The sequence below is a fragment of the Pelmatolapia mariae genome, linkage group LG4 (assembly GCF_036321145.2).
Source record: "Pelmatolapia mariae isolate MD_Pm_ZW linkage group LG4, Pm_UMD_F_2, whole genome shotgun sequence".
NCBI classification, from domain to species: domain Eukaryota; kingdom Metazoa; phylum Chordata; class Actinopteri; order Cichliformes; family Cichlidae; genus Pelmatolapia; species Pelmatolapia mariae.
In genome coordinates this window covers 32098520-32120173 of record NC_086230.1, presented here as the reverse complement: position 1 = coordinate 32120173, position 21654 = coordinate 32098520, and the positions used below count along the sequence as shown (strand labels likewise).

At 39.9% G+C, this 21654-nt stretch overlaps 1 protein-coding gene across 1 annotated transcript in view; it reads right to left on the bottom strand.

Moving 5' to 3' along the window:
• Positions 1–3851: 3851 nt before the first annotated feature.
• Positions 3852–21654, bottom strand: part of LOC134626537 (protein shisa-6) — an 87063-nt gene continuing 69260 nt past the window's right edge. The window contains exons 6-9 of the mRNA XM_063472446.1: positions 17064–17126; positions 16139–16159; positions 13588–13716; positions 3852–7572 (exon numbers count right to left, since the gene is read on the bottom strand). Of these exons, the coding sequence (XP_063328516.1) occupies positions 6959–7572; positions 13588–13716; positions 16139–16159; positions 17064–17126 (827 nt within the window). The 3' untranslated portion in view covers positions 3852–6958. The remainder of the gene's footprint in view (positions 7573–13587; positions 13717–16138; positions 16160–17063; positions 17127–21654) is intronic.

Sequence of the window (21654 nt, the reverse complement as noted above, 5' to 3'; positions counted from 1 at the left end):
TGCTACTGACTGCTCTCATTTAAGCAACAGCGAAGCAGTATGTCGGAGGGATCGATAGCAGCCGCCTACGAGAAAGTCGTATGTGTGTGTGCTTTGCAGTGGGAACAGCCGCAGCCTGTTAGCTGCATTCATCTTCAAACTCCCATGGTGCTATGGTCACCAGTGAATGCCACGGTGTTTACACAGGCTCCTTAAGCACCCTACTCTATTAACTCTCTGCATTTACATGGTGCCCACATCCATTCATTTCTCCTGGGAGGTGAGAACTCTCATAGTGAACCATAGATTACAGGAATTGTCCAATTTCTGCTCAGGTTGGATCCTATTGGTATAATAGAAGCTATTATCTTTGCTGCTATTTCCACCCCTGTGGCTGGTCAGCTGCATTTATTATTTGAGTATTTCCTCTTTATGGTTAGGTAAATATTCTACTTAACAATTTAATGCATTCACTCATCTGTCAGCTATGAGTATGTGTTGCACAGTTGGAGCTTATATAAAAGTATGATTACAGTTTACAGTGTAGAATGATTGAAATTTAAGAGTGTTGGATGCAAATATGAGATGATAGACAGAGAAATTTAGTTCTGATGAGTTTGAGAGTTTTAGTGTTTTGACAAAGTGACGAACAGACTAAGTTAAAGTAAGAGAAAACTGAACATTCAAGTAAATTAAATAAATTTTTTTTAGCATAAATCAAAGAATATAAACTCAAAGTATTTCATGAAGATCTTATTAAAATGGGCCCTGAATGAAACCAAGGAGTGCCAGTTGTGAATCTGCAATATTGGAAAAAATCATCAAGTTGGAAGAAGGGGAAGGTGACTTGTACAATCAAATGGAGGAGACACAGTGAAAGGGTAAACACCAAAGAGCGCTATAAAAAATTCAAAAGTTATCTAAAGTGGATGGTGAGGATAAGGCTATGGGTTTTTTCCTTTGGTTCTGGCTTGCTTGCCTTCTGTCCATTCTTTGTTTGGCACATCAATCAATCAGAGCAGCGTTTGTCCCTCACGCTGCTGTGGCTTCTGATTGGATCACAGTGGTGATACATGAGGTTAGATTCAGCAGCTTGAAATCCTTTGTCCTTCCAGACAACTCAGATCCCAAATTTCAGCATAGATAAAACCCTGAAGTTCTCGTTTCTTTTCAGAGGTCTGCATGTTTCTTTGTTTGTTTTGTTTTTTTCTTCAGAAAAATACCAACAACAACAAAGGAATGATTCATGAGCGTAGTTGGTTATTTTACATTGCTGGGATTAGCACTAGGGCTCAGTAGCACAAGGATATATCCTTCTGACTGTTGGTTTACTGATAGTAAGCGGGACCACATTACAATATACACCATATCACTTTTTTGAACACCAGTGGCTGTTGATGATGGTCGGAATCATTCAAGCAGCTATCTGAATTAATTAACCTGATAAAGGACACAGAGGGAACAGGATTAAATTGCTTAATGGCCAAACATTTGACCATTGCTCCTCCATTTGGGCCACAGTTGTCCAAATAACCTTGTTCGTTTTTCCATCTAAATGCAAATGGATGGGTGTTGAAGAAAGTGGAAACCACTGCTATTTGCCATCTGCCCATTTGTGTGTGCACTATTGTGACCATTCGGTTTTGTTCTGGTATTGTACAAAATGCATGGCCTGCTCACGCCGCTATGAATTTCAAGAGGGTTTCAGATGGACCAGGACATGATGGGAGCAAAAGGTATTAATACATGTGTCATAAAAGTAATGAGGCTCAGTGCTTTTTGTTGATGGTGTCAGTGACCAGGAATGCAAAGGCAGGTTGGGGTACAGGTATTTTTGTGTGTTCTTTGAAGTTATTATAAGGCGAAACCAACCTCATTGTAATTCTCAGTGTATCCAAATCTGTTTTTTTGTCTTAGAGATATGCACAAGGTGTTTGTTGGTGTGCCAGGACACACCTGGTTATAACAATGCTGAGATGGTTCTTATGCCCAACTCATCTTTTATATAGTCCTGTGAGAAATTAAGCTCATAGAACAACCTTTAGCAGCAATAACCTTGAAGTAAACATTTTCTGTATGACTTTATCAACCTCTCATGTTGTTTTGTAGGAATTTTGACCAACTCTTCTTCATTAATTGCTTCAGTTCTGTGATTTTGCAGGCATTCATCTATGCACAGCTCTCTTAAGGCCAAGCCCCAGCATTTCAGTCAGGGTGAGGTCTGTACTCTGACTGGACCATTCTACTGTAGATTCACTGATGTGCTTGGCATCATCATCCTGTTGCATGATCCAATTTTTAGGCCAAGCTTTATCTGTCCGACAGATGGCCTCACATTTGACTCTAGGATAGCTTGGTGTACCGAGGAGTTCACAGTCAACTCAATGCCTGGAAGGTAGCTTGAGTTGACTGTTATTGTGAGTAACAGTGTACTGTAAATGAAATGAAAGGAAATGAAGTGAATAAAAGAAAAAACATAGTTGGTATTTTTCTAATTATTCTGTAATGCACGTTGACTTTTCACACTAACTGAGGCCTGTAGAGTCTGAATGTAGCTCTTGTTTTTTTTTTGTAATTTCACTGAGCATTGCATGGTCAGCACCTAAATGCTCCACATCAATAAACTGCTAAAACCTTTTGCTTTTATAGAGGTGGTCACACTTCCAGATGATCAAGTAGATTTTATTAAGTGCATATAACTGTTATTTACCCCTAGAATTCCTATGGAAACACTTCCAGGACTGCATAGATTTTTTTTTCACTGTAGATTATTGTAAGAGAGCCCTTTGGACTCATTTTTGAATGCAGAATCTTACTCTACATACTTTATCTAGAGCATATTTATGGCCAATTTAGAATCACCAGCTAACCTGACATGCACTGGACTGTGTTAGGAAGCTAGAGTATCCATGGAAAGCACACAGAAGTGAACCCACCAGGGTTCAAACCAGGAAACTTGCTGGGAAGCTCCAGTTTTGACCAAGTATGCCACCTGTGAAGGATTAATTAGTGAAGGAGTGCATTTTAACCCAAAGCACAGTCATTTCCTGAACACAACCCTTGGCCCAACTATTAGACTGTATATAAAAGATAGAGACATGCATCGTGACACACATTATAAATTGGTATGTGGACTGGATTTTGAAGTGTTTCACCATTTTGATCATAGTTTCTGGAGACATAGGTGCCTGGAAACGTTTTCAGGTAACATTAGCAAGCTTGGCTAGGATAGTGCATCGAAGAGTGTTTCAGTAGATCGCCCACTTTTTTGCAAAAAGGCTATCAGACTAGGGTAGTGAAACGTGAAAAGCTCAAACCACAAACAAAAACAACAATTGTGTCTCACTGCTGAAACCATCATGTTTCCAAAGGTTTGCATTGCAGGCTTCACAGTTTTGCAACCTCTTAGTGAGTAGTTGGCGAGAGTTCAATACAAAGTACTGACTGTCAGGGCAATCTGCTGGCAACAAAAGCAATTGCAAGGAGGTTTTTGCCACAGCATCATATATTTCTTTGTGACTAATTTCACCTAGCAACAGCAAACACTTACCAACTGGCCCGAATTCACATTTTTCCCAGCCGTAAGCAGTAAGGTTAGTGACCAGGCCTATGTGGCAGAGACCTTACTTTGTTTTTTACTGGCTTTTGGAAGAAAACTCCTGTGGCCATTTGAGGAACTGCAGTTTTTGGTGCTTCTGCATAATATCCAAGTCCTCCCCAGGTTCACTCTACGGGTTTCAGAGTTTTGTTATCTTGGACTTATATAAGCACACGTTATTAAACGCATATATACAACACACATGGTTTGCTTTAATAATTTGTAAACAAACAGAAAAATGCACAAGAACAGTCATAATTTGTTTGTTGAAGCCTTTAAGTTAGTCTCCGGTTATTTGTGCAGTTACATAGAAGTGTTTTCATTCATACCACATTTATCTGTATTATAAAAACTCCTCTTTGACTATGAAAGACAATACAATCCTAAATAAAAAGGACAACAAAGCCTGTATGGCAGCCAATGAACTTCACAACTTTTTAAAAAGAGTAAGTGGCTATAGAGCTATACTGCATGAACAGGAAATATTGCACATAGAGAAAAGGCTCTTGGGATGACATCATTATTAATTAAGTGAAAAGAAGGAGCAGAAGTTTGTGAGATTAGTCGAGCGAGTTGGATGAACACATATCTGTCTAAAGCAGTCTATTAATCACGCCTTCTTCAAATGGCCCTCATTTGTGCAAGCACTTTCCAATATAGGAAGAAAAAAATTGTGTACAAAGACAGTAAAGTTGGAAAAAAGACAACCTCAAACTGACATCATTAAATGCATATCTGACATTAAAACATAAAGTGGCACATTAAAACAAAGAAATACATTTCTTGAACTTAAGATACATTTGGCCAACCTTTCATGCTCCACAACGTAAATCAATTTTAAATGTATTGTTATGACAAGAAATGAAGCACACTTAAGGAAAACGTGCAGCAATGCATGAGCATACTTCAGCATAATCACAGAATTGAATGGAATGAGACATTGCTTTCCTTTGAAGTTTTCCATTTAAATTGCACAGTCCAAATCATAAGTAACATTGTATCCAAGTTTGTATATACAGTAGCTGACCACTCAAATATCTAAAGAAACAACAATTTTCCTGATATCTTACTTGTCCGGTCTGCTGAGAGTTGTCACAAAGAGACACGATTTCAATTTCTTATTTCCTGACATTTTGGGAATGGAAATAGCAAGTCTGTAGAAATACAAAGGTTATTCTGAGGAGCATTTCTGACCTTTAATGAAAACATAATGTAATTTCTGGCCTTTATACCATTAACTGAGCTACAATGTAAAAGTTGGATGTAGCTCTAAATCTCTAATTTTATAAAAGTCTATCAGAAAATGACTGTACTGCTCACTTGATGTGTGACACTTTCTGTATGAGTTCATAGTTTCAATTGTTAGTTACAAATTATCTTTAATTTAGCAGGATGTTTATTTATAAAGGGTGTGAAAGTGTTTTTGGATTCTCCATCAGACACACCCCTTCAGCAGAAATGCTTAAGTTGGTGGCTACGTCCATTTTTTATATTCAGTCTAGGCTTAAATTAAGATGGGACTTGTCTTAGTGAGAAAGCTATTTTTTTGGACATGTGACCATTTCCTAAAGAAGGTGCTTAGCGGGCTTTCTTTGGGATTTTAATTGGGACTTAAACAGGGACTAGATTGGCAGGAAGCAGCATGACACTCCCCCTGTAGTTAAAAAGTGCAATGGCACGCTTAAATTTTCCTGCACTTAATAGAAATTTGCCTTAAAAAACTGTCTTTGGCAATCTTTATGTCACACTGTGGCGAGTCCATGTAGAAAACCCAAGCCCTGAAGGAATTACACAAATCCTAACAGCCACACTTCTATTAATAGTATAAAATCTGGACCCCGACTGTCTCACTTCCTGGACTGGATCTTCATATAGCAACCGAGAAAACCTTTCCCACCCCCCAGGTCAACTGAAAACAGAAGCACAGTATTTTCACATACCTGTAAGCCCATAAAACTTTAATAAATCTTATTCGAGTAAAGTTTAAACAACTTTCAATAAGAATTGGAAGATTGATATACCTAATGGTTGTTTTGCCTGCAAAGTTTGAGACTTCTTCAATTGAATTTTTGAGGTATATATACTGTAACATCTCTCACCGTATAGGTTTTCGCTGCTGGTTCTGCTGGTAAATTATAGTCAATAATATTGCACAGAAAGCAAAGACAACAAGCATGATTGTTCAATTAAGAGCATATGGGATTCCATACAATAAGGCATTGCTTCAATGAAAATATCTCAAACATTTAAATCAATGCTTCGCTAACAGGTGATTGTGATGTCCTCTTTAGTACTGATTGGTCCATCACATCGACAAACTATTACACAACCTGTGCACTTCTTAACACGGAGTGCTTGATATGTAGAGATGGAAGCAGCTGGCCAATCACAAACTGAGAATTATGTGTGGATGGGGTTATGGATGACAAAGCAAGGATATGGAAATTCAGCAAATTTGAATGACCATCAGGCTCCGTTTTCACCTGTAGATTTATTTCTGCAGACTGAAGCTGCCAGTCAACACTGGTAAAAGGTTTTTTCACACACAATCATTCTATGCTACAAGCACAGTTAGAAAAGAAAAAAATACCCCCCAGATATATATTAAATCCACATATTTTGCCGACATCTGTGGAAATAATGCTATTTGGGGGAATTCACCTTATCTAAAACAAAATTTTAAAGTAGGAATCAAGGATTCCAGGTGGGAGAAAAAAATAATGCCGGAGGGCCAGCTTTTCTAGGTTAATGCTGCTAATATAGCCTATTTACAATCTCCTATTATATGCAACAAAAATAGCCTCGTTTTTCACTAATAAGCTGATATGTTCTGGCCATTCACCGAAGAAGAAGAAGAAGAAGAAGAAGAGAAAACTTAATCGAAAAAAAGGGAAGTCATTAATTGTGCTTTTTAACCCACAAATCCACTTCATCATCGAAATGGGACAATTCAAGAGGCACCATCTGAAGTGCTTACATCAGTTAATGAGAATCTCTAAAGCTATAACAAGGACTGAAAATACAAATAGTAAATATATTATATTTATATATTTATAAAGTTGATACAATTCCCTTCCAGTCCCAAATCCAGTTTAAAAAATATTTTCTTCACATTGTCTAATGTCCGACATGAAGGATCTTTGTGTCGCTGCGCAAAGCCCTTATGATGCTCTAAAAGAGAAATGTCTTTGCCAGGGTTTGATTCTAATTATCCAAAATCTGGATGACACAGAAAGCTTGTGCTAAAAAGCCGGAAGAGTTCTTTTTTTGTTCTCTTTTCTTAAATGCAGGAGGTTGTTTTGATGAGAAGACTGAACAGTTCTGCTGAGTATCCTTCTGTTGATGTTGGTGGTGGGTCTCAGGAATGCTTCAACCCTGGAGTTAAACAGTTACCTCGTTCTTACTGGCAGTGTGGTATGTGTGGTGGTGGCCGGGAATGTACTGCAGGTGGTCCACCGTGTGTGTTCGTCGGGAAGCAAACGCCTGCCTCTTAGACGTGGTCACTTGGTGGTTGACCGTCAGCGTGTTGTAGGAGTCGGTAGAGGCACTGGGTTGAGAGTGCATCTTGGTCACCTTGTGGCGGTCCATAACTGGCGTGGTGGGTATCAGCATGTCAGCATGAGACATCGCCCTCGCCATGGCCTTCTCCCGGAACTTGTCACGCCTCATTGCTGGGGACAGCAACAGCGGATCCTGGGAATGGAGGCGGTCCGCTGAGAGCAGCTGCTCTTCCGAGAGGTGGCGGCTGCTTCCATATGCTGCAGCCGCCATCACACCGTATGAAGACAGGCCGTACTCTCCACGTCGCGGCGTCCTGGGAGGAGACAGGACGTGGTCCTGCGACATGGCCCTTTGGACTCGACGGGGACGTTGCCGCTGCTGGTGCTGCTGGTGTTGCTGGGGTTCTGCGTTCAGCTTCACCATGTGGGTTGGTCCCCGTCCACCAAAGTCAGGATGATGCTTCCTGGCGTAGTAGTCATCTATGTCTTTATCACCTGGGGAGTTAGACGACAAAGATCATCAGGGAGAGGCAGGCGCATTGAGTCTTAATGGCTTTGCTTTGAATGGCTATAATTTTGGATAGCTTGGCTTATGACACATCTCTCTGCAGCTAGCTTTATTTCAACAAATTAGCAAAATGCACCCATCAATCACTGAAACAGCAACATTGCATCCCTGGTCAAAAATAGCTGCAGTACACTGGCAAAAACTGCAGTGTGGCTTATGAGGTGGAAAGACAGATGGGGGGTGGGGGTGCTGTTTCCATGCTCAACAGCGGGAGTCAGGAACCTTTCTTATAAACCAGGAAATTATGAGCATCCACCCAGTTTCTTAACTGTTTATCCAGCTTATGATCAGGGGCAGCCTGATCCTGTCTCCCCTCTCATAGGGCAAAAGGAAGGATACACCCTGGGCAAGTCATAAGTCCAGAACAAACAGAGAAAGGCAGACAATCACACATTCATACCCATGGCCAAGTCTTTAAACTGTGGGAGGAAAAATAAGAGAGTACTAGGAGAACATGCATATACAGAAAGGCACCAGTAAATCAGGGAACACTGAATAAACATGTTTATGTCGTTTATGTACACAGGAACTTCATGGTGAGCTTAGCTGTACTGACCTTCAGACTGTCACATAATGCCCGACGATCATCACTCTGCTCTCTCGGTATGAGTAATATAATCCAGTCGTTTTCTAACCCTGGACTGTCAGCAGAATAAGTCAGTGTGTTAGGAATCAAAGGTTGCAAGAATAATCCCACCTTGTAGCTCGTGAATTAAAAATTATCTTATTTCCACTTGATTATAATAAATATTATAATAAATATTAAAGCAATGGTTGCTCGTTGCCAAAATGTTTCCTGGGCAAGTTGTGCTTTGCAGCATATTAGATCATTTTTCAATCTGATACATTTTACTAATCAGAACAAATTATTGCACAAGCAAGAGCCTGTACCTGCATCAGAAAAATAAAATCTCTCCCCAGTCTTGGTGTCCACCTCTAAGGAGACTCCTCACTGAGCATAAAATCTCTTTTCTGTGGCTATTTGGGTATTGAGCATTCTATCTACTATTACTGAAGGCCAGGCTCATGCCATTTGTGTGGCTCAGTACAGATGACGGTTGCGTAGTGCGTCTCGCGACATCATTAAGTCAAATAACAAAACACTCAGCTGCAGCGGCAGATTAAACCGGTCTTTCACAAAAACGCGATCCCCACGGTAATAGTGGCAGTAAGAACTGATAATATAATCCCACACCAGCTGGAAAGTGCTATTCAAAGCAGTTTGAATTGTTTTGTCCTTTCCCTTCATGAAAAACAGGATAACTCCAAGCTCTTGTCAATGTATTTGTCCTTCAGCATTGAGAACACTCATCAGCAAACCACAGTACTCAACAGTTCATGCGCGGGTGGTGCCTGAACGGGCAACCAGTCATTTAATCCTCTGCCAGAAAGCAGGCCGCCGCTCCGCTGTGTGCACACACTCCTAATGGTAAAATCATTACCGCAGTATTAGCCACAGGTAGCTCTCAGCAGACTTCTGTCTACCTGGTTTTTGGCTGTGCTCGCAAAAAGGAGAAGGCTACCAAGGAGCCTGCCCGATTAACTATTGTGCTGAGCAGTTGTTACCTCTGCAGTAGTTAATTACTGCAGAACACAGAGGTTGAATTGGCGCTTTAGGACTATATCACGCTTCACCAGGTCGTGGAGAAAGGGGATGATGGGAATTGTTTGTCTGGATGCTCGTCTCTCTGGGAGAGATGTCACGCCTGGATGCAGAAGGTCACCTTATTTTCTCCCACTCGGAGGTTTTAATGTCCACTAGTCTGTGCATTCCTAATGAGGGAAGCCCAACTCTTGCCTGTGGCGATGCGGTCTAGCATTCTTCCCCGAAGGGCTGGTTTAGATATGACATTACGGCGGGAAATGTCAACCGAACTACAAGTATAGACACAATTGACAAGCTGTGGCTCATATCTCTAATGACAGGTCAAAGTAAAGTTTCCAGTCAATAAGATCTCAAGAGCTACACTCAGATAATGATATGGCATAAATAAGAAAAAAACCCACAACACGCAGCAGAGTCTATATTAGGGTCTGAAAAGGGAAGATTAAAGATTAAATTAGCATTCGTTCTTTGTAGTAAAACGTCTTAAACTGTGGTCTATGTGAACACCACCATGGGGATATCTAAGGTTGCAAAAAGTCTCATAAAAAGTCTATGACAAGCAACTTTCAGACTTCGTTTACAAAAGGATCACCATCTGTGGTATTTTCTGCTAACTTGTTTGCTAACGACTTGTCAGTCCTTAGCTAATGAGCAAGCAGTTTAAGAGTCTTCCCAACCCCTCCCCACATATATTTTTTGCAGTCAAGATGCCTGAAAAGCTCATCTTGAGGCTTGAAAACAGGAATTTGCAAACCAACAGGTGACGTCACAGTAACTACATCTATCTTTTATACTGTCTCAACTGTGGTGCAAAACGCCTGTTTTAGTATGGAAGCCTATGAGAAAACGACTGTACTGCTTTTACGATTTATGACCTCAGTAACCACTTTTCTATTCAGTTTATTGTCTCAGTCTCTACTTTTTTTTTTTATACAACTCAGTGTTTATCTTGGAAATTATGATCCCATTTAGATGGATGCTGAAGGATGTCATTCTTTAGGGCTCGGATGCTTTGCTATTGACACATCACTACTGTAGTGTTTTCAGTTTCTCAACACCAAGATAGCGATGTAGCAAAATGTAGCAACGTCCCCCACTTTCTACAAATTTCTATACATCGTTTACTTTTATATTTGAAGTCAAAGTTTTCATAGGACAGGACAAGAACAGATCAGAAAATAAGAGATGCTTTTTGTTACAATCAGCTGAAATGAGCAATTTTTTCCTTTCTGCCACTGAGATAAGTAAAGTCATCCTCGAAATGGCCTGCTCCTCTATAACTGCCTCCGCTTCCATTTGATTTAGGTCTTATTCTTTATGGATGTACACATGTTACACTGTTTACAGTGTAAGTGGCTGAAATGATTTAAGAAGGGCAATGGAAATTGCTTGATCTCATCTCTGCGGCACAGATAAAACGCAGCACTTTACTGTTAAAATGATTGTGAGAGGCTGAAGGGTCCCAAATGTGAAGCAGAGCTACAACACAGGAAATTGCTAACAACTGCTAATTAAACCCCAGCTCCCACTTTGCTAGATTACATTCAGTATAGCCAGTGTATTTATGTGTCAGCTATTGATCACAGAACACCGTAATCATATAATGCACTAACACTCGTGAAATTGGTGGAACATCAATTATAAAGTGATCTTTAGAGGTTTGGAGTAGGAGTGGTAGAATGTAAAAGGGGGATACGGTAATATCATTTAAGTATTTCTTTTTGGGCGGATTAAAGGTGGCTTATTTGTTCTAAAAGGTGTTTTAATCCCTTTTAAGGGTGATTAAGGGGAAAAACAGCAGAGCCAAATATGATTGGTTTCTCCTTCTTTGTGCTGCCTCCTTGGAGGAGCTAAGCGGGTTATTTTAGAGCTGCGTCCTCAATCCCTGCATCGTTGACATCGTTGAAGGACGGAGAGGATGGAAGTGCCTCTCTCGCTCTCTCTCTCATACACACACAAAAACTACACACCAGAAATGATTTATAATTGCCAATTTTAAATTGCAAATAAACCATGCTAATTTAATTTACTAATCATCGTCTCTCCAGATGGTTTCATTAAAATTGCAACTAATTATATTACTTTTAGGCTTGTTTCCAAAGATCTCACTCATGCTAGAACTTCTTTTTTCTTCAAGGGATGACTTTCTTTGCGTGTTTGGCAAATTCTGCCGGGCCCCTGTCTCAAATTCAAAAAGCTTCTTTGTAGTTCAACATGATTCATCTCTGTGATTTTCTGTGTTTGTACAGGACTCTGGCAAGATAAGAGCAAAACCCTGAGTTGATAAGTGAAAGAAAAGACAAACTTATAAAAGACAAATGTGGAATGCACTGAGAGGAGATTGCTCTGATGCATGTTTTTCTATCACATAACCACACAGTGTAAAAAAGGACCAGTGACATGTTTAAGTGGCTTTCTCTGTCTGCGTACCTTGTCTTAAGATTGCTCCTGATGCTTTGAAGGTTTTATTTGAACCATTTTTGCAAACTCTTGTGGAGCTCTTTCTGAGCTTGAAAGGGAAAACTAAAATACACCCAGAAGTCACCGATGAAATGTGTACTTTCTGGGTGCTAAAGCTATAAGCGAGTAGGATAAAAGCAATTTTATATATACATATAATATATATGCCAGTTGTTAACAGTCATGCCAGGCCACATCAGCTGCTGGAATGACTGATCTGCTTCAGCTTTATATGTTTTGTGGAATTTTAGAGCATTTAGAGCATACTATTTAAAAAGGGAGTTTTTCCTTCCTACTGTCGCCAAAGTGCTTGCTCATAGGGGGTCATATGATTGTTGGGTTTTTCTCTGCATGTGTTATTGTAGGGTCTACCTTATAATATAAAGCGCCTTGAGGCAACTCTTGTTGTGATTTGGTGCTGTATAAATAAAATTGAATTGAATTGAACTATTTAATGCCCCACTCACACAGGCCTAGATACTGGTTGGCAACTGCCTGGCAACCACCAGTTGCTAGAGAAAAAGCAGTTGCTGGAGGTTATAGGCGGTTGCTGTGAAATTGTCTGCAAAGCCAAGGACACACAGACCTAAAGATCTGCCAGTGACTCAGTGAGTAAGGAAAAATGTGTCTTCCCCGACAGATTGGAAGGTGATTGCTTGGTGTTTGGTAGGGAATAGGTATATGCTGCTGGAACAAAAACCTCCTTATCATTGCACCGGATGCCTGTATTTTGTATGGAAGATGCATGTGTATTCTTTTTAATGCAATAGAAAAACATTTATACTTTATGTTGATACAAATGTGTTGAGGTACTTTTAATGCAGTTGTTGAGTTTGATTAATTTTGGCTACATGGAAACATGCCCCAGAAACGTCAAGCATGAATAAGGCTATATGCAATCAATATTTGATTATAAAATCTCACTAAATATGTCAACTCAATGGACCCTAACAATCCACATGCCCAGCCTAGAAATTAGCAAAGCTGCAGTTTAATGACCTGGGATTGAATTAATTCGCAAGATAAACATAACATTAAATAAACAGCTTCATTTAAAGATCACATTAAAAAACTGTTTTATGAACAAAATTTTTTAATTCTTAAATAGTCGAGATTTCCTATTTGTTTTCTTGTTCATGCCTCATGTCCCATCTTACTGTGCAATAAAAGTAAATGTAATTTACTGTCATTTAGGAAAGATCTTCCACACAGATGGAGCATACCTCAGGAAACTTGTGGCTTTAATGAAAGTTAAATAAATGAAGAAAAACTTGACTCATCACATGAAACCATTCTACGAACCAGTGGACAACGCACCAGTCAGGAGGTTAAAGCAGCAGCATCCACGTTATCATCAAACTGAAAATGTCACCATGAGGATAATGAACTGTAGTATTGGCGAGACATTAAAGTGACATCCAGTTGTTGTATAGAAGCCATTTAGCTGAAAAAAAAAGGTTCTTAATATGTCATTAAGAGACATTAGCAACATGACATGGGCCACAGATGGAACTAAATTACACGCCAATTAGATGTCAGTCTATGAGCCGATAGATGAGTGGATGGGAATGAGTGTGGAGCCTCTGAGCGTGCTGTCATGAATTTTAAAAAGTTTATTTCCCTAAAAAGGTGAAAAGTGAGAGTACTATCTGTATGATGAGCCAACAAACATCTGGAGGTAGTTATCATGATGCATGTCTCTGTAATGAACACTGAGATGTTTCATCGGGGCCGGCGCGGTGAATCGAACAACCCCTAATGCACAGGCCCGACATGAGGGTGATGTCATCGCCTGTGTTTTTGCAGCGTATCAGGTATGACACAGTGATGGAGGACGACTGAAGGACCACTTGCTAGATCTGTGGAAAGTATTTACTTAAGTCAGACTTGAGGGCCAGCTCGTAGGAAGGCGGCAGATGGCTCAGGTTCTGGAAGGATCTGGACAGGGACAGGTCGTAGGCTTCCGTGGCTGAGGTCAGGATGTTGTTCATCCGCTGGGGTCGCTCTACAGGGGACAGGGGAGGAAGTGGTGCACTGCAGTCAGCACACAGTCAGTCAAAAGGATGGGCTCTACACTGGGAGTCTTTACTTGAGGGAAAAGGATAGGAAAGGAAAGTGATGCAGTGGGAAATGTGCGTTGAGAAAGATTGAGCAGGACTACAGAGCATTTAGGGGCTGTTTTACACATTTTTTCAACTTTTGGTAAAAAATAAATAAATAACTGAGACATTGAACAACAAGTTAGAGTATTAAAAATGTGAATGTGGGCACGGGTAACTGGGGTAAACACTGTAACTGCACCCGCCATATCTGATGTGCATGCTGGTCAGATTTGAGCTGTTTTAAAGTCAGAAGTAACAGAAAAGGCCAGTTGTTTCTGTTCTTATCCTCCATATGCTCCTTGTTCCTCCTCCATCCACTCATGAAATGATGTTGCACAGATTTCAGATGGTTTTTGTATCTTTCTTCTGAACCATGTCGAAAGTTTTCGCCTATTCCTTGCGTCCGTCTGCAACTTTTTCTTGATTCTTTCCCTTTGTTTTCAAAGTCACTCTCACCCTTTTATATTTAAGCCTGGTACATGGCTCCATTCAGATGAGAAAATCTTTTCTCTTGTGACATTTGGATAGTTTATTTTGCGTATATCTGTATATATCCTTAAGATATTTGCATTAGTTCTCTCAGAAATGCCCAAAACTTGGGGCTTGCTTCAAATGATCACTGTCATTTTTCTTCTGAACTGTGGTGCTTGTTAAAAATAGTCACAACTGAGCGGTGAACTTCGGCGTCATTTCAGCTTGTGATGTCCTGCTTTTTGGAATCTGGCGTGGCCAGGAAAACATCTCTACATGTATTTCATTTTCAACATTTGTTGAACAGTTCTGCAAAAAACTTTACAAATCCTTGTTTTTCATTTCAACATTTGTTGACCAACAGCTACCAGTGCATCAGTCTTAACTACTTTATGGACAAAAGTCCCACTGCCACTGGTGGAAAAAAATCAAGTATGCATATATCAAGGCATGCACTCTGCCTTTCCAAATATTTGTGAAAGAATGTTGTGTTCTAAAGAACTCAGTGAATTTTAGAATGGTATTCTCATAGGATGCCACTCTTGCAACAAAATTTCCTTCCTACTAGATATTCCACAGTCAACTGTAAACTGTATTTTTGCAAAATTGAAACATTTAGAAACCACAGCATCTCAGCCATTGCTGAGGCACATGGTGCATGGTGCACCAGTAATTCCAGACTTCCCAATCTCCTCTGGGATTAACATCAGCACAGAATGGAGCACTGGGAGCTTCATGGTATAGGTTTCCATTGCCGAGCAGCTTCTGAAGGTGTAATGTAAAGGTAGCTCAGTACATTTGACCATATAGTGTATCTGTTGGTTGCATCAATACAGTCTATGGATGCATAATGCGAACCAAGCTTGCTGGGATTGGCTGATAGCTTAACACCTCACCCTTTTGTCTAAACATGACTACTTCTGGCTCCAAGAACTTCTCAGACTGGGATCCCAGTTTGGAAACTGTAATTTGTCTTTGCTGTGTCTTGTAAAGACACTGGACAGACACATACTCAGAACTTTAAAAAGAAGAGATAACATGTTTGACTGAACTGAACTAAAAATTTAAAAGTCAGAATGGGCTGTATTTTAGAAAGGACTATGCTTACCAAAGAGCGCTTTGCTTGGTAAGGCTGAGGATTTTGTGTCAAGGCATTTCAAGGATATTATTTACTGAAGTTGCAGCTTCAATGAAATGACTAATTTGTCTTCTTTGCAGTTCTGAGTCAGCGGGAAACTGCGTCACTCAACTGCATCTAAGCAGCTCAAACGACAGGTCATTATCGCATGCCTTTAACAGTTCATCTGGGGATATCTGTGATATGTATAACACCATTACAGCTCCCTGCACTGCACAGAGCTCCTGTGGCTTCAGAATTTAGGACGACCAGTCACGGGTCACAAGGCGCGGTGGGCGGAAAGGGCTGGGATTCAGGCAGGGATGCGGGTGCTGGATTTAAAAATAGGACCGGGCGACTACTGCAGCAAGGAGGATAGGGACACACAACACCAAGGAACATATGGTGTAGAGGGGAGACATTCACAGAATCAGAAAGTGTGTGTGGGGGTTTGTGGGGTAGATAGAGCCAGTTAGGTTGAGTGAAGGAAGAGGAAAGAAAAAAAATGTGTGAAGAAAAGATTTTAAGGTTGGACTAAAGGTCATGGATTGTAATGCAGCAATGTGAAGTTTTGCAACTGCAAAAAATACACAAGCGCTTGAACAAAAGGAAAGAAAAGGAGAATAATGACCCTCAGTGTGCAGGAAAAGAATTCAGTTGCTACTATACATGAATTATGTTAAAGAAAAACTGATGAAAAGATACACATAAACACCATGTGTATGTGTATTACTTACCGTATCTCATTTGTCTGTGGGCTAACAAATCCAAGTGAGAAAGAAAGGATCAATAACAATCAATGTGCACAGTATGTTTCAAACTAGAGGTTGCCCTTGGTCAAAAACAATATTGCAGGAATGCTGCCAAGGGTTAACAAAAACGTCCAAACCAGCAACTCTTGAATTATGCATTGCAGCTATGATCCTCATCAGAAGCTAAATAGACTTCAAAAGTGCTGTTTGAAGAGTTTTATTTGGTTCTGAAAGCACTTTCGAAACCCATTTTCCCATGAAAAGCCGCCCTGTTTAAGAGGCAGACAAGCGCAGGCAGGATGTGGATGGCAGCGCTCCGTTAATGGTAAAAAACTTTGTTTAATGACTCAATGACGATAACTTTAACCCGAAACAGTGACACAAAACACTGGCCTCTGCAGTTTTAGAATATCACAGAGGGGATTTTTGTAAGTAATTAAAAATCCAGGTTCCCTCTTTCATTTCACAGCCATTTAGATGCAGAACCGTTCAGTAATTCCACAGTGAAGGGCTGCTCCCCTTTCACAGAAAATCACATTTAGAAAAATAGATGGGATGCTATAAGAGTAACTGGGTTTTCAATAACTTGAGCAAACTGCACAGGCGATCCTTTGATTATCACACTTTTTGCTTTTCATTTTCTCCGAGGATTTCTTTATCAGCTCCTCGTACTTTAAATTCCCTGTGAAAGGCATACTTTTGTTTTTGAAATTGGAAATAGTCTATCACAGAAATTGCTCGGCTTTCTATCACTTAGAGATAATAATGCATATCATTTTGGAAAATGAAGCCAACGACTGCCATGAAATCAGGCTAAACTAAAAAGAGTATATCACGTTATCAGTCTAGGGTTACACAGTGAATTGGGCTCTGCCTGTAACTACACATCAGCAGTCAAGCAGTTTCTTACCCATTTTAGGTGTCAGGGCGGTCAGGTCCAGGTGGCTATGCTGGTAGTCATGGTGGTGGTTTCCTGTTACGAGAAGAACAAAAGCAAATAAAAGTGTGTCAACATCAGCAGACACAAAGAAAGGCAATAAAAAAAAGCAGCCCTTTTTGATTTATTCAGACTGCATTATTATATAGAATAACTGACCCGACTCAAAAGTAATAACAATCAAGTCAAAAACATATTACAAAGCCAAGTTAAACTAAACCAGTCAGCAGCACAGCAAACATGAGATATACAGCCCAAATAAAAATAAGATGGTTATAACTGGAATCTAATTACTGTTATAATACTGTTAATATGCCTGTTTGACAACAGCTTATGACAAATGTCAACGTATCTCATGGCTCAAGGGATCCAATTTTTTTTTTTTTTTTTTTTTTCGAAGACTCAGCATCTGAGAACAGATTCTTCTATTGGTCCTATTCAATAAATTATACACCTATGTTATACAGGCCATCCATAGCTGCTGTGCAATACAAATAACCTTGCTTTGCCTTGACAGTCACTACACTTTATGCATTATCTATGCCACAGTGTTGAAGTAGTGAAAAACTGACCTTTATGAGTTCGGCACTACTGGCTCTTCTATAATAACGTGACAAATGTTGTTCTCTATTTCAGCAGAGTATCAGTCAGCCCTTCCATCCACTCAAGTCAGTATTTGCTATATCCCCAGACATGAAAGCTTTGATTTGTTCAGTGTCTCAAGTGAGCAGTAAACTGCCACTGCTCAGTTATGAGCCTGTAAGTGTTTCTTCCATTTGACAGAATCCACTGTTTAGCAGCGCTTTACCAAGATGATTGATTATAGTCACTTTGTCTGGGTACGTGGAAGCGGCTACACCACACGGTGATCCATCTTTGCGGCGGGTGTGTCATTTGATGTTGCGCTAATATTGTAATGTGTTGTTTTGTTGGCTATAGAACAAAGCAATATGTTGTGAGACCTCTGTCACTGAGAAGCAATGGGAATTCCAATAAGTGAAAATATTGCCTTTATTCAATTATATCTTCGTTTGTTTTCCTGAACAACATACAATTCATGGTTATGCAGTTGTGGCTTATTTCCATTTAAATATGTTCATCTATCATTCAATAAGGCAGTAAAAGCACAGCTCTGATAGCTGCGTGTGAGCTCTTTAAGAGGCTTTGAACTGATGACAGTGGCTTGAGTTCTGCCTTTGTGAAAGATCAGTGCCCGTAGGTCACCGACGCTGATTTGCCGGTGGGAGTTTGTGACATTTCAGACAAATGTTGACTTTTGCTAACATCCTTAATGTGGAGTTGGTGGAGACCCTTTTACATTCAGTCATATTTTGAATGTAAAGGCTTTGAGAGTTAAACGGTTTTGACTAGGTGCGTTGCATCATTATAAAGCATGTATTCAGTCCGTCCTCCCTGCAGCTGTACTCTGTTTTCCAGTCACACAGGTTTGATCAAGGGGCCAATTATAGCAGCTATAGAAAACCCAGTTAAATTACCCTTCTATGAACAGGAAATGAAAGAGGTTTTGTACCGAGTAAATAACAACCTTTTACTATCTGAGTAATTGGGGAAACTGCTTTTTCCCCAGAGCAGAAAAACAGACCTCTAGATAAATTTCACACATTAAAATGTACCACAAGTGTTTAGCCAAGGTTCAAAAGCTTATCACCCGGCAAAGATGGTTTCCCTTTGAGGTAATCTCCGGTTCAGAGTATGCATGTGTGTGATCCCTTTATATACATATGAATGGGATGGCCAGCATTGTGCAGTGACTCTGGTACTAAACTGAGCACATATTGGAGAACTAAAAAAAAAAAAAAAAAAAAAAAAAAAAAAATATATATATATATATATATATATATATATATATATACATACAAAAAAATAAATCAGATCTAGTCCCATGCATGGCAACATGGAGCTCATTCACACCCAACTCAGTTACTCATGAGGCTGGAGTCTCTATTTCTTTAGATGTGTTTGGTCAGCAAGCTGATATTTCACATCAAATATATGAAATTTAAAGTCTGTGCCTTCAAATAAACTGACAGCTAAAGAATCCTGCTACATATTAAGAATTACAGGGGATTACCAAATGAAGTGAAGGTAACTTGATGCAAAAAGTATTTTGTTTTTAAAAGTAAGAAGAAAATCTCCCCCACTAGAGAACAACAAGTGCGTCATGCAAAGCCGAGCCTTTTAAAAGATGTCCTCTTTTACCAAAGCCTGAAACCCAGCAGGATGACAACACATCAAAACTCTTAGGGCTATGCAGTCTGCTGCAACAGCAGTGCACAGATGCACTACAGATGCGTTACATAGATAATGCTTAACACTGTTTTATATACAAAACCTGGCAGTTTAATGCACTACTGAAATATACTGAAACATGTGGGTATAATTAATAGCTTTCATCCATCTGCAAAGGTATTGCCATTAGTCTATCCAACCATTTTCTTCCGCTTATCCAATTCAGGGTCATGGGAGGGTTGGAGCCTATCCCAGCTGCCACAAGGCTGAATGCCGTCAGGCTTTTGGAAAACACTGCAGGGATTTGCTCTTATTTAACCACTGAATGTTAAAGCTCAGCTGACAGTCGATGCTTTTAGCAAAGCTCAGATTCAGATCGAGACTGTGCAGACCAGTCGAGTTCTTCTAAACCAAAATGTAAAAATAAATAAAAACCTTTATGTACCCAGGTTCGTACTGAGACTGTCACCAGAGCAGCGTTGTTTAAAATGATCTTGTATGAAAATTTCCCTTTACTGGAACTAATGAGCCTTAACAAGAGAAGAGCCTCAGACTAAAGGTAGAATGAGAGAATAGTACAGATAAAAGAATTTATTACTGAAGGTACATTTACTCAATATTAAATATGAATACATAAAATTAATAAGTAAAATATGAGCACTGCACTCGATGATGTATTTAACAGCTTCTAAAAGCACAAACGTATTTTTTCATCCACGCCCAGTGGATGCTGTCAGTTCATCTGCGTGGGTAGGTTTGGGAATGTCTCCTTGTGTTGTACTGACAATATAGAGTTAATAATTTTTTTTTCCATTTTCACCCATGGGCGTGGTGTTATCGTACTCCATTATAGGGTGTTACACCCCTCTCCAACCCCTACTCGCCTTGCAATTGGAGTTACAGCAGAGTCTTTCAGGGTTGCCAAGGCTTAATTCCCAGTTGTCTACACCTGACAAGATATGGTCAAAAAAATATGCCTGAGGTTGGTTTGGGGCAGACACCACTTCATGCTCTAGGATATCATTTTTAGTTGAAGTTGTTGAGCAATTTAAAATAATCCCAGTGTTTCTACAAACTCTTGTGTCAGCCTTCACTTTATGTTTCAGCTTATTAGCCTGGTGGTAACAGCAGCTCTCTTACTTCTCACGATTAGTCTCTTGTGGATTTTGATTTTTCTTCTCTTGTCATTTCAGTGTCTCACTGTCCTGCGTTTGCATTTTTTTTAATTTGCCATCTCCCAAAAGGAGGAGGAGAAATAGAATATCAGCAAAAGATCACAGACCATTAAAAAAATGTTTAAGTGAATGAAAACCAAAGTTAGTTATGCTGCAATAGGTGTAGGCTGCTGGGGGATTCCCATGATGCATTGAGGTTTTCTTCTTCAGTCACCTGTCTTACTCACTATGTGTTAATAGACCTCTCTGCATTGAATCATACTTGTTATTAATCTCTGTCTCTCTTCCACAGCATGTCTTTATCCTGTTTTCCTTCTCTCAGCAGATGGCCCCGCCCCTCCCTGAGCCTGGTTCTGCCGGAGGTTTCTTCCTGTTAAAAAGGAGTTTTTCCTTCCCACTGTCGCCAAAGTGCTTGCTCATAGGTGGTCATATGGTTGTTGGGTTTTTTGTTGTATGAAAAAGCTTATACATGTATAAAAAGTAAAATGTTAAAAATAAATCCATGTGTCACTTTTAAACAGGAAATTCTCAGGTTTTATCTCCAGCAATCCTCAAACCCATTACAGCACCTATTATTAAAGTGCTAAACTGCTGTTTAGCACTTTAATAACACTTTAATAACAGTCCTTTTTTGATTCGAGTACGGAATCAAAAAAGTACTGTTATTAAAGTGTTATTAAAGTGCTAAACAGCAGTTACTCGAGTACGGAATCAAAAAAGTGGAGCAAATGTCAGTTTTGTCATTCACACAGAGATAGTGGTATGTTGAATGCATCAGCGTGTACTGAAAAAGAACACACCGTCTAGGTGTTAATACATAATGCAGCAGCCCTCACTGTCAGTAAAGTGTGTCACATGGATTGGCTGTAGTAATTCAGGCAGATCTGTCACAAATGAACTGAATGCTTCCAGGTTCCAGCGGGTGGACAGAGGGGATCCCACTGTGACCCAGATCCATTTTAAACGCCTCGCTCTGGGGGAAGCTGATGGACAGACGCTGGCTACCGAGACAGCCCATGCTATGCCATTATGCTGGCAGAGTGTGAAGTACCATGTGGACTTGGTGGGACAGATCACCTCATTTTGCCCTTCTACATATGCATGTGTGACGGAGAGGCCAGTTTACAGAGGAAGACAAG